The sequence below is a fragment of the Lathyrus oleraceus genome, chromosome 5 (genome assembly GCF_024323335.1).
Source record: "Lathyrus oleraceus cultivar Zhongwan6 chromosome 5, CAAS_Psat_ZW6_1.0, whole genome shotgun sequence".
NCBI lineage: Eukaryota > Viridiplantae > Streptophyta > Magnoliopsida > Fabales > Fabaceae > Lathyrus > Lathyrus oleraceus.
The window spans coordinates 61,470,901-61,484,246 of record NC_066583.1 but is presented as its reverse complement, the minus strand read 5'-3'; the positions used below and the strand labels follow the sequence as shown (position 1 = coordinate 61,484,246).

General features: G+C 38.1%; 1 protein-coding gene across 3 annotated transcripts; it reads left to right on the top strand.

Annotated features, from left to right (window-relative positions):
• Positions 1 to 10,425: 10,425 nt before the first annotated feature.
• LOC127085335 (probable beta-1,4-xylosyltransferase IRX9H) lies at positions 10,426 to 13,121 on the top strand. 3 transcript variants are annotated; one of them, XM_051025859.1, is made up of 3 exons: positions 10,426 to 11,874; positions 11,959 to 12,195; positions 12,293 to 12,627. In XM_051025859.1, exons 1-3 carry the CDS (start codon positions 10,931 to 10,933, stop codon positions 12,303 to 12,305), a joined length of 1,194 nt encoding a protein of 397 aa, XP_050881816.1. In that variant the 5' UTR covers positions 10,426 to 10,930; the 3' UTR covers positions 12,306 to 12,627. The 3 variants fall into 3 exon arrangements, with proteins under 3 accessions (XP_050881816.1, XP_050881815.1, XP_050881814.1); XM_051025858.1 differs by having other exon boundaries at positions 11,959 to 12,203; positions 12,293 to 12,436; XM_051025857.1 differs by having other exon boundaries at positions 10,429 to 11,874; positions 11,959 to 12,199; positions 12,293 to 13,121.
• Positions 13,122 to 13,346: the final 225 nt, after the last annotated feature.

Sequence of the window (13,346 nt, the reverse complement as noted above, 5' to 3'; positions counted from 1 at the left end):
TACGCGTTCGCTACACGCTCGCCTAGCGAACGTTCGCTACACGCTCGCCTAGCGAAGCTGACAGACAACAGAAAATTTCGGGCTTCATTCTGAGCCCATTAGGTCATGAAAAAGAGCATTATAAATACCAGCACTTCAAGAACGAAAGAGAACGAAAAAGGACGAAAGGAGAACTCTAGCAAGCAAACCCTGATACTCATTGGAGGCAAACCTGGAAGGAACTCGGCGGCACCAAGTTCTACCTCCGCCCAATTCAATCCGATTTGCCGATTCGAAGTCACAACTCAGCTGCTAACAGGTTTACATTGCTATCATTGTTTTATATTCTTAATTTGCATATGACTTTATGATTAGATTTATGAAATACCTTAAGCTTGGCATGTGAACTTTAATATATACCATGCATACCTTAAATGATTAATCGTGTAATTGCAGTAATGAGATCCATAAGGCATAAAATTGGTTGAGATTATACTGATATCATATTCAAAAACCAGCAGCGCTCGCTAGCACATTGCTAAGCGAGCCAGTAGCGAGTACTCGCTAGGCCTTCGCTAGGCGAAGCAGGGGCGAATGGAACAGCGGCTGTTTCATTTTTTTTTTTGGCTGTTCTATCTTATGTTATTATAATTCTGCATCATTTGGTTTGAGTTCATGATTGTTGTGTTTATTTTATGGTGCAACTTTCAATTATATTTTATCTCGATGCTCTAATCCGTGTGTTGAATTGTGTAAAGGTTTACATGTTTCCAAGGAAATGGCCGGTTAGGCCTTCCACTTTATTTGTGGGATACCCTTGTGAAGAGCTGCCCTAAATTGCTTAATTAATTTTAATGTATTAGTTTTAATGTATTATTTTTAATGTATTGATTTTAATGTGGAGATTCATCCTAATCACCTAATTGACTTTAAAATATGACCTTTAAACATGTGATTTTGGACCTCTCTTTGCTGCCCTACGGTATTACGGTATAACGGTCATGTCCCGCGAATGTGGGGATACCCTTAGCAAAGACCCTTCGATTAAATCATCATGTCCCTTTAAAATAAATCATAGTCCCTCGGATGTTGCCTTCGAATATATGATTTTGTCCCTCGATGACCCTTCGGTGTAGCCTACGGTTAAATGATGATCGTCCCTTCGAATGCTAAGGTATCCTTACAACTGTTGCCTTCAATGACCTATCGATGACCCTACAATGACCCTTAAACATCCAAAGGGTAAAATTACTTACTTCTCAATAGTAAGGACAGTTTTACCCTCATAAGGATAGGAAACGTTCATAACGACCTTAGGAAGGTATAACTCTCAATTACTGGATCATAACCTAAAATATTTTCAACACCTCACACCTTTCAAAACCTCTTTTGGAAAATCACCACTTGGTATACATTCATACTAGAATCATTACCGAGTTATATTTTTTTCAAACAACTTTCAAAATTAAACGAGATAACCACTTTGTATACATTCATACGAGAATCATTACAAAGTTAAACTCTCTTTTCGAAACATTTTTAACAATTCACCAACACTTTTCAAACAAAAATATAAGTGATCCAGCAATTAAGAGCCCATGGATAACCATGGATACAAAGGGTACTAACACCTTCCCTTTGTATAATGTACCTCCCGAACCCAAAATCTATTGAGGTCTTTCCTGTTCTTTTCCACCTTTCCTTATTGGATAAAAGAAAAGTCGGTGGCGACTCTTGCTATCCGCGACATTGCGATAAAAAGCAAAACACCCCAAGTCAGTTCAAGAGGTCACAAAATCAATCCCTCTAATTCATAAAATTCTTGTGCTATTGTTGTTAATCTTTGAATGCTGATGATGTTGAGCTTTGAATCGTGCAATTCCATGCCAAATTAAGTGAGATTCAATGGATTAATGTTTGGTTGATGATTTTTCTTTTCTTCGATTCATGCATGTTGTGTGGTTTCTTGTTAAATTGATTGTGGATTCTTGTTATATGATGAAAGATCTACCTATTGTTATGCTTAATTTTGAAATCTGGGAAAATTGTTCTTGAGTGATACACTGTTCATGATGAACACGATGAAGAAGATGATCCAGGCTTTAGGCAACGCTTTTGATTCCAATTGCCACAGAAAACCGTTGCTCATGTGTTAGGATAGAGCTTGAACGTGATTGGTTCATGCATTTGCCATGAGCGCGTTCTGATTGGTCCATGCTTTGACCACGTGCGTTGACTGCCAGCGTTTAATTGAAACGCTACGTTTTGCAGCTTCAGCACGCCAATCCATTTTGAATGATCCCTGCTTTCGATTCCCAGCGGTGCACATTAGTTCAAATGTTTTGTGATTTTTTCCTTTTCCCTCCATTATAATTCATGCCTTGGCTTCATGTTTTTTTAAATTTTCTCCACCTTACAAAATTCATATCTAATTGAATAATGCTCCAAAAAATATGAGGATTTTTGCATTGCATTCCATTTTGTGTCTAGTATTTTATGAACATTTTTCCATAAATTGTGCATGGCTGGAATTGTTTTTGTGCTAGGGAATGTGAACATGTAGCATATCTTGACATTGCCTTGCCATATCTTTTGTGAAATGATGGTTGTTTATCCAATGGTCATGAAATTTTACATGTGGAAACTAGACTCATTGTTTGACATTTTGGTGTTGATTTGGTATTTTTACCATTTGTGGTTTCTGTTTTATGATCATGTTAAGGTAGGTGTGACAATTGGTGTCACACCTTGTGATGTCCAACTTGACTAATTTGTTTGCCATGCCAAATGAATTCCAAATGCCTTGATTTTTTATATGATGCTTGATATGGATGTTGTGAATGCTCATGATTTTTGGTGGAATTTTTGGATTGATTTCTGATTTGATTGAGATTTTTATTTCTGGATGGTCATATGTGAGCTTTTGAATTGCATTGATTTTCATTTGTTTGTGAAATGCTTGTTCTTTACCCTATGAATGTGAAACTTTGCACACTATTTATAGACATGTTGAATGTTGTTCTGGCTTTGGTTTGAGGTTTTTACCATGATTCATTTCTGTTTTAGGCCTATGCTAAGTTGGTGTGCCATTTTGTGTCACACATGTGCTTGTTATGCTTGCCTTGACTTATACAATATGATTACCATGCCTAATGTTGTCCAATGCTTCTAATTTTTTGTGTGATGATCATGTTGTATGTTCTGTTTACTCATGAATTTTTCCAAGATTATTTGAATCATTTTTGAATTAATGTGCATTTGTTCATTCTAATGTCACAATGTGCTCACAACTTGCATACCTTACCATACTTGGTTCATGAAATGAATTTGGTGAATGATAATGATATGGGACCTTTTGGATTGTGTTCTTGATTTATTGAGGTTGATTCATGTTGAATTTCATGTTCTGTTTTGGATTTTTTCTCCATCTTTGACCCTAGGCCTTGACCTAGTGGTTGGTGACTCACAGTTGAGCTTTGATTTCAGGTTAAGAAGTACATTGCTATGATGGGATTGATTCACTCTCTTGAGTTGATTAAATGATTGATGTTGACTAACCTTGAGTTGTTTTGTAGGTTGATGCTTATGTTGTGCCCATTGGCTTGCGCCCTGCACACTGTTGCATTGCTTGCTTATCTGTCTGATTGTGTGATTGACTGTCTGTTTGGTTGTTTGAATTGTATACTGATTGGGTTAGATTTTTTCAGGTACCTAAGTTGCTTTAAGTTCTTTTGAACTTGATTTTGCTTTGCTTGGTTGCTTAACCATTTGAGGTATAACTCTCTGACTTCATGTAGTCTGGAAGACCTGTCCTGTTACTTGGGCAGACACCTGTCTGAAGTCCTCCTTAAGAGGCAATGCTTGTGTATGTTTACTTTTGTGCCAAGCAGGAAAAGACCTCTATGAGGCAATTGGCAGATACAAGAGATGTGTAACCCATCTCCTGTTATTCAGTGTGTCATCCACTTTGCTCACACCTTGTGTTGATGCATTGTGGATATTAACCCAAGATCCTTGTTGTGTCAGTCATATGTGGATAGAAGAGTTCCTACTTTCTGAACTCCCACACTTTCATTTGTCTGAAGCTCTCCCAGGCCAGGGATAAGAGCTGTGAGGTCTTACCCTCACTTCCCATTTCATCTGCTTCACCCTAACTCTCAATGTTAGGGTTAAGAGCTAACCACACCCGATTCCAGTTGGCTTGTGTCTCACAGCCTAACCTTGTATGAGCCCAATTGTGTGCATTTAGTGTGTGTGCTTGCTTTTTGTGCTTGTATGTTTTTGCCTGTGCTATTTAGGATAGCTTGCTCCCTGTGCAAGTTAGATAGAAACCTCAACCTAGGACCATGGTGAATTTACATGATAACTATTAGGCTCGAGTCAGGCTCCCTTCTAGTTTGTCATTTCCCAATCTTTGGTTAGGTTAGAAGTTTTTTCCCTGCGTAGGGGAACTACGTCGCCCTGATCCTCATACCAGATGAGGTACGTAGGCAGGAGATGAGCTGATCTCTCTGGGCAACTTTTTGTTTTGTTTGTGTGAGTTGTTTCTCCCTTTCTGGTTGGAGTCTGACGTAAGTCCAGCGATTGGCAGTTGGTTTCCTGTGTGTGTTTGTTGGTTCGGAGTCTGATGTAAGTCCAGCGATTGGCATTCGGTTTCCATGTTTGCCTGTTTGTGTGGAGTCTGACGTAAGTCCAGCGATTGGCAGTCGGTTTCTTGTGTGGTTTTGTTTGGCGTGCGTTAGCCGAGCTACGAGTGCTCTGATTCTTCTCCGGTCAGAGAAGATACGTATGCATAGGATGCGACATCCTAGCGAGCACGTTTCCCCTGTCCCGAACTACGTCGACTCTGATGTCTGTGCTTGACAGACTACGTAGGCCCAGGATGCGATATCCTGCCGAGTTCCGTTTCTTTTGTCTTTCTGTGTTTCCTTCCAGCCTTGTGTGTGCAGTTTTTGAGCAGTTTTTAGCAACCTTATCCTTTCTTTTGTGCGTGGATCCCGTCGAGTACGACGGATGCGTAGGGGTGCTAATATCTTCCCTTCGCATAACCGACTCCCGATCCCATCTCTCTCTGGTCGCGAGACCATGTCTTTTCCAGGTTTACTTCGAGCGTTTCCTTTCCCTCTTTTGGGATAAATAACGCACGGTGGCGACTCTGTGGTTTCGTTTTCCCGCCGGTTTTTCGCGTAATGCGACAATTCCCAACTCAAATGTTTGGAGGGATCGAGTTAGCTCATCCACTCTCATATTGCAAATGTCTTGAGATTCTTCTATGGCTGTCACTTTCATGGCAAATCTCTTAGGAAGTGACCTGAGTATTTTCCTCACTAGTTTTTCATCTGACATCTTCTCACCCAGGGCTCCTAAGGCATTAGTAATTTCAAGGATATTCATATGAAAGTCATGAATATTTTCATCTTCTTTCATCCTCATATTTTCAAACTTGGTAGTGAGCAGCTGCAATTTAGACATCTTCACTCTAGATGTTCCTTCATGAGTGGTTTTGAGAATATTCCAAGCATCTTTAGCCACCTCACAGTTGTTCACCAGTCTGAAGATGTTCTTATCAACCCCATTGAATATATCATTCAATGCTTTAGAGTTTCCAAGGGCTAGTTCATCCTCCTCCTTGGTCCATTGTTCCTCAGCCTTCTTATCAGTTGTAACTTCTCCTTCCTTAGTAATAACTAGATGTTCCCAGCCTGTTAGAACAACCTTCCAAGCCTTATTATCCAAAGATTTTAGGAAGGCTACCATTCTAGGTTTCTAGTAGTCATAGTTAGATCCATCCAGAATTGGTGGTCTGTGAACAGATCCTCCATCTTTATCCATAGTACCAGAAAGTAACGTCCCTAGATCTCACCCAGAACCAGAGCAGGATGCCTGCTCTGATACCAATTGAAATTCTGGTATCAGATATAAGATGTCGAAGGTAATGTCACGACACTAATACCTGAACAATATAAACAGGATAAAAGATAAAGAATAGTAATACAAGTGACACAAGCAATTGTTAACCCAGTTCGGTGCAAACTCACCTACGTCTGGGGGCTACCAAGCCAGGAAGGAAATCCACTAAACAAAATTAGTTCAAAGACTCTCAGTAAACAACTTCAAGTTACAGTCTTTTCACCTAATCTCTACCCGTGTGACTTCTATCTAAGAACTCTTAGATATGAGATCCTACTCACTCCCCCTCAATCACAGCAGTGATGTAAAACAAATATTACAATGAAAAGAAGACACTCTTCAAGAACACATACTTGATCTTGCTTAAAAGCTTCAACCAAGTAGACATACACTCATGCTTCAAAGCTTAGAGTGGACAAATTACAACTCAAAAGTCAGTCCAATTCAATCATTTATGGATGAATGAATGACTCACAATACACACGACCACACAAGACTAAAACCCTTATTCTCTCTCAATATTTCGTTCGTTATTTCTTGTGTATTACAACCAGGTTTTCCATGCCCTTTATATATAAGTGTTTGGCTGGGCTTGGACATCACAAAACCCTAAAACTATTTTCCATTCATACCTTCTCATGACAGCTGATAATATCTCGTTGGAAAATAAGTCAATTTGGTTGTAACTACTGATTGAATGGCGCGTTCAATCATCACATCAATCACACAAAGATTAGCATAAAAAACGCAATCACACAATACCTAACATTCAGACTGAATGTTCTGTATACAGATGTCATGACATCGGGTCTGACATCTCAGTAAAATCGTGCATATCCACATTTTAAACACCCTGCAGGAACATGGTATCTCATGTCAAGACAACACTTGTGACAACTTGTGAACACTCTAGGTTTTACCAAAATTGCTGCCAACAAATAGAACCAACAAAGCCAACAGTCGACTTGCATCTACCTTATAGCAGTCGCACAAGCCATAGTTGCTAGTAAGTTTCATACTGCAGCTATCAAACCGTAACCACTTAACAATTCACTGGACACATCATCTGTCAAGCCTTTTAGTACAAACGATAAGCTGATCCTTATCAGTCTACAAGAGTGCCAAAGAAAGATCAGTTATCTAGATAATAATTATTTTGAGAAACTAACAGTTAACTGTCATGACAAGAGACCAAAATTGAACCTTGATGCCATACACAACTCCGTTCATATTTCAGATTTACGACATGCTAAGCCAACGAAATCCAACCATCCTATATCATGATCTGTTCATGATGTGCAAGCCGACAATGGTTAACATCCGAGAACCATTCGGCAGGCCAAGGTTCCTGGCAAAAAATCCAAAAAGCATAAGCCCTGTAAATCCAAAACAAAAAGAACTCTTAACATTTTTTGTCATTTGACATTTGAGTTTCCATTTGTAATAACCTATCGCCTTTCATTTGAATTTGCGATTAATTTGGATCAGAATTTCAAAACAGAACCAACTAACAAATAAACAAACGAAACTAATCGATTATCAAGTTTACACTCAAAAACCTGTTTTAACATAAACTACCAACTACGATAACAGAATTTCCAGCTGTAACAACCTAACTAACTAATCAATCCTAACCAACTCCAAAAACTAACTGATTTTTATTAACCTCCAATTATTTTTTTAACTAACCTTAACCACCTTAACTAACTCCTAACTAACTTTCTAACAGAAGTACCAACTCCTAACAAACTCTCAACCAACCTAACAGAAAATCAATAGAAGGGGTAAAGAGGAGGAGAGGAGGAGAAAAAGGTATAAATATACCTTCACGGTTCAGATTGAGGGGCTGATTTTTCTTCCATCTTCTCCAACCTTCAACAACCAGCTCCAATTACTCCAATCAGACACACGAATTCATTTCTTCACCACCTCCAATCAACCTTCACTTAGAGCACATCCCTATCCTTCTTCGAAGTCCACTTATCAGTCACTTATCACCAGATACCTAATTCTGTGACTTCGGTCACTTTATTCCATTCACCTCCATCATACAGTCATAATCTACCTTCCTTCACTCCATGTGATATATCAGTTATCTTTGAGCCAAATACACTATACCTTTGTGCTCCATCTTGTACCTTCTTGTGAACCAAGAGTTGTTTGGCTCTCATCCCAAACACCTAATTCCTCTCTTTTTGGTTGTTCCAATACAGTGATGTAAGTGCTCTACGCCATCACTTGTCGGTTCACACCTGTTTACTCTTGGGTTCACGTTTTCATCCTCTTTTGGACCTCAAATCACACCATTCTTTGGTTCAAACCATACTTCGATCACGTTTCTTTCCACCTCTTACTTCTAGTTCCTTGAACTACGAAGCTCTGAATTCCTCATTGCACTATGAGGATACGTAGGCATGAGGGCCCTAATCCTCACCGAGCACTTTATCTATTTCACTTCCTTTCCCATTCTTTTACGAGTAATCTTTAGATAACACCTATTCGAGCGAGAACAATCAAAACGGTTCCCATGGAGTACCATGGATGTTTGGGGTGCTAATACCTTCCCCTTGCATAACCGACTTCCTTACCCAGTATATCTCTTTCCCCCAGGTTTTATCGATGTTTTCTCTTCCCTTTGGGATAAATAAAGTTCGATGGCGACTCTATTGTATGTTCGAGCGTGCGATACGTTCGGGTATATTTCCTCTAGCTTCACCTCCATAAAGCCCAACTTGCTTGGTATCTCTCACATCCCAATCTTTATTGGCACCTTCAAAGCCCGATCATACTTGGCACCTCCATAAAGTAACTTGCTTGACATCTCTCAAAGCCCAATCTTTATTGGCACCTTCGAAACCCAGTCTTTATTGGTACCTCCAAGAAAAATAAAAGTCCAACCTTGGTTGACACCCTATAAAGCCCAATCATCAATGTCATACTTAAAAATATGCTTCACCAGTAACTCAAAACCCTGATTTCGATTGATAAACCACAATGGTAATTGGTATTTTAAATTCTCAACCTTCACCCGACCTTGCGTAGCCCATACATACCATAAACCTCGATCCTACATCGATATCTTGCATATAGTAATCATCATTACACATCATTACATCACTAAAACTCGTACCATATCCATTAAGGTAAAACATTACGTCATACAAAATCAAACATGCATACAAAGCATAAGCCAAACTTGATACCTTGCACGAAAGGTCCAAATCAATAATGTACCTTCGAAGAGAATATTACCGACACAAATTTCCAGCTGAAGCAATTCATACGTTCTTTTATGAGTTTGTAACCTCACTTCTTTCACCTTTTTTACGCCTCAAATCATTTTCCATAACTTCTCATGCTTCTTTCGATGATTCAACATCACTAACCTTTTTGAAATTGTCTATATCAACACATTGATGGATCATAAAGAGAGCTTTATAATCTTTCTTCTTCAATTCTTTGTGTGTAGTCTTTTATTCATCTGTCACATTTGCTGCAAGCGGCGTCACTCCTTCCTTCACAAGATCCCAAAGATCTTGATAACAAGTGACAACTTTTATCTGCTTGCACTAATTCTCATAATTCTGATTCTTCAGAATTGAGAGACCCGCCTAAAAATGCCCATTTAGATGATTCATCACCATCGTGTTTTGCTTCCCACGAATTGCTCAACCAGACTCTAGATACCAGATGTTGAAAATTCACCAACTTCCCTTCAAGAAATTCACCAAAACGTATGGAGAATTTCGAACCGAATCTTGATGAACAAGAATCAATCTTTGCGATTGATTACTCCTCTTGTTCTTCACTCGAGTGAATCAACCAACTTTGATTGCAAGATTTCGATGCACATTTGTAAAGGAAGAAGAAAGTAAAATTGAATTTTTGGGAAGAAAATTAAATTTAGGGTTTACGAGAAAAGGAAGAAGAGGAAGAAATTCTGCAGAGTTTTTCTCTGCTCTCAAATTGAGAATTTTATTCTTTGCAACTGAAAATATGTGTTATTACAATCAACGAGGGTTACTCTCTATTTATATATTTTGGGCTTGCTTGCTCCCTAAGCAAAACCCAATACCTAAGTCTGCTAACACTGCAAAATTGAGCACAAGTAAAAATCCATGTTGAGGCTAACTTCTCGACACTTCGACAATTAGGTGTTTCGGCAACAACATATTTCAACATCATGAATTACATTCTCACCAATAACGACCAAATCACGTCATTTTAGGTATAAAATTCATTCACACTCTACAACTAATTTTCGTTCACTCACTCACTTAATTTTGGAGTGTTAACCCTGCAGATCCACCTCCTTTCTACTCCATCAGAAATTCAATCCACGACATTGAAAGAATGAAGGGTTGTATCAATAATGTATTCCATCATTTCACTAAACATTTATGATTCCTCATCTTAACAAAATTTGAAAGTTAAAAATATGTGTGAACATTTGTGGTGTTAAACAATATTCTTTTCCTTAAAAGAAACATTATTCTAAATAGTATGCACATGTTTGAGACAAGGAATCAGGGAAAGAGACATATCATTGTCTGCCCCATTATATTTTCCCTTTTATTTTTATTTTTCTCCACCCGAAGGATTTTAATTTTGAAATTGCATCCTTTTAGATTAGATCTCTTAAAAGTAAGCACAGAATCTCGAATCTAAATCTCATTCTCCTCATATCATATGTCACCACTCATTTCTCTTTTCAATGCCACTTGGTTGCAATGTTGGAATAATCACGCGCCTCCATTCTCCTTCGCTGTCATTTAGGTACTTCATCTTCTTCCATTCTTCATTCCTAACTTGCTATCAAACATTGCTACCTCCAATCTTTAACTCCCAAGAGTTTGAACCTAGCCACTCTTTGGTGACCTCATTGAAGCATTTAGCTTGATATACATTGCTTTCTAGTTAGAATGGAACTTCATGTTTTCCTTTTGCAGTGTCTTTTTATTCTTATATTTGGTACTATAAGTCTATAACATGTTGGTTACCTAAATACATTGGTGAATATGCACTTGTTAGTTGTTAGTTTATGACAAGTTTGGAGTTAAAGTTACTCAACATTGATTTGGAGTTATATGTGAATGGCATGGCATCTATTAGAAAAACATTGTCTCCGGTTTCTCGGGCCAGAAGTGTAACAAATCTAGAAGTCTGTTCAGTAACTTCCCCTTTGTCTAAATCCTCATCAAGTCCTCAGAATTCTCTGCTATCGGAAGGACTGTTACCTTCTTCGGTCACCTCGTTGGACTCGCGTGCTCTTTTGCTTGGTGTTTTCTCACCAAGATCTTTGACGGCTATTGAGAGATCAAATTCAAAGCACAAGGGACAGGTTTGGAGGAAAGTGCTTTTCCATTTTTTCATATGTTTCATGGTTGGTGTTTCTATTGGACTCATCCCGCTCGCATCAACCAACTTGTCGTTGAATCTCATGGCAAACCATCAAGGTTTTTCTTTTGAGGTAATATCCGAAGTCGAAAATTTGAAGATAAATAAGACACCATTAGTTGATGAGGATGTGAAGTTTGATGCTACTTTGATTTCACCATTGCAAGAACAAGAACTAACAAATGGTGTAGCATATAATATCTCAGATAGCGAGTTCACTGACGAAACATATTTGGAGTCTCGAACGCTTCTCATTGTTATCACGCCGACTTTCAATCGTCCATTTCAAGCTTATTACTTGCATCGTTTGTCACAAACTTTGAAATTGGTTCAACCTCCTTTGTTGTGGATTGTTGTTGAGATGAATTCTCAATCTGAAGAAACTTCTGACATCTTGAGGAGTAGCGGGATCATGTATAGGCATCTTGTCTGCAAAATGAATGTAACCAACACAAACCATAAAAGCATTCTTATGAGAAATGTCGCGATAGCTCACGTTGAAACTCACCGTCTCGATGGAATTGTCTATTTTGCAGACGATGATAACGTCTACTCAATTGAACTCTTTCAGCAAATGAGAGAAATAAGGTATGTTTAGTTTCATGATACTACTCGAATTTTGTTATGCAGAGAATCTTTAGCATATCTTCTTTCCTACAATGTTTTTCGCAGGCGATTTGGAACATGGACTGTTGCAAAACTATCAGAGGATAGAAGTGGCATTGTCTTTCAAGGGCCAATTTGTAATGGAAGTGAAGTGATTGGGTGGCACACAGATAATGAATCAGATAGGAAATCTAAAAGATTTCATGCTGAAATATCCGGTTTTGCCTTCAACAGTACGATACTATGGGAACGAAAACCGCTTCTTGAACGTATCAGGAAGTTCGAATCAGCCAAGGAGAATCTGTGGGTTGGTAACAAAAATGCAGCTTACTGATTAATCCAACTTGAAACGATGTTTTGAAATCAATTGTGAAACTTGTTTTGTTTTTGCTATATGTAGGTTAGCATGTTGATTGAGCAGGTTGTTGAAGATGAAAGTCAAATGGAAGGCCTAATGAGCGACTGCTCGAGAGTTATGGTTTGGCGTATCGATCACAAGTCATCTCATTCCTTCTATCCTCGCAAATGGATTGCAGAAAACAACCTAGATGTCATTTGGAATCATCCACTTGTGTGAAGATTTTGATCAAGAAATGGTCAGCACAGTATTTTCCACCCTGTTGTAAGTGAAAACTCGAGTTTCTAAACTAATACTTTTAAAGTAGATTAATGTGATTCATTTTATGTGTCGAGTTTTACTGTGTAGATGTTTAAAACAATGTCAGATTTCCAGTATGTTTGTTGAAGTTAATTTAAGGCCGAATGCCAGAAAATACATGCCACATATTTTTGCAATTTGTGGCTGAACCTACATTCTTACAAGTCGTTTTTTAAGGATAGGTTAAACTCGGTATAAGAACCGAATACATGATTCAATTCAAGATACTTTGCTATATATACTTGAATCATCTCTATGTTCTGAAATCAAGACTCATCATGCTAGTGTCTGTTTATCTTCATTCATCTTCGGCTACTCGGATTCGGATATCCCATTGTCCATGACAGTCCACCGATCAATACTGCATTTTGGATTCATGTACCGATGTAAGAATTAGATCAAACCTCTGACCACTTGTTTAAGTTGCCCAAATCACTTAATCCTTACTACCTAGACGAACCACATGTTGGTGTGTACTGATTTGTAGTTTTTTCATTTGAAACTTTATGTAATATATATATAAAACTTTGACTTTCACATTCTTAAATTTGTACCAATTACTGTATTACAATCTAGTGGTTTGGTTGTTAGGATAAATTATGTGGCGGTCAAGATTCGAACTCTGATCATATTTTATTAAAGTTTGTTGTGAATATGTTGAGATATGCATTAATTTGAGTAATATTATAGTGACTCATATCCAATGAGGATTTGACTGCTAATACTTCCATATAAATGGAATATTTGTCAACGACATTAAAAGATAAGAAAAGGAAAAATGTAATAATTGTTTGAT

What these genes read in the sequence shown, in the direction of transcription:
- LOC127085335 (XM_051025857.1), top strand. Translation starts at nt 10,931, where the DNA reads ATGACAAGTTTGGAGTTAAAGTTACTCAACATTGATTTGGAGTTATAT. An exon ending in CAGCAAATGAGAGAAATAAG is followed by an intron (nt 11,875 to 11,958) that starts GTATGTTTAGTT and finishes TGTTTTTCGCAG; the next exon opens with GCGATTTGGAACATGGACTG. An exon ending in CAGCCAAGGAGAATCTGTGG is followed by an intron (nt 12,200 to 12,292) that starts GTTGGTAACAAA and finishes TGCTATATGTAG; the next exon opens with GTTAGCATGTTGATTGAGCA.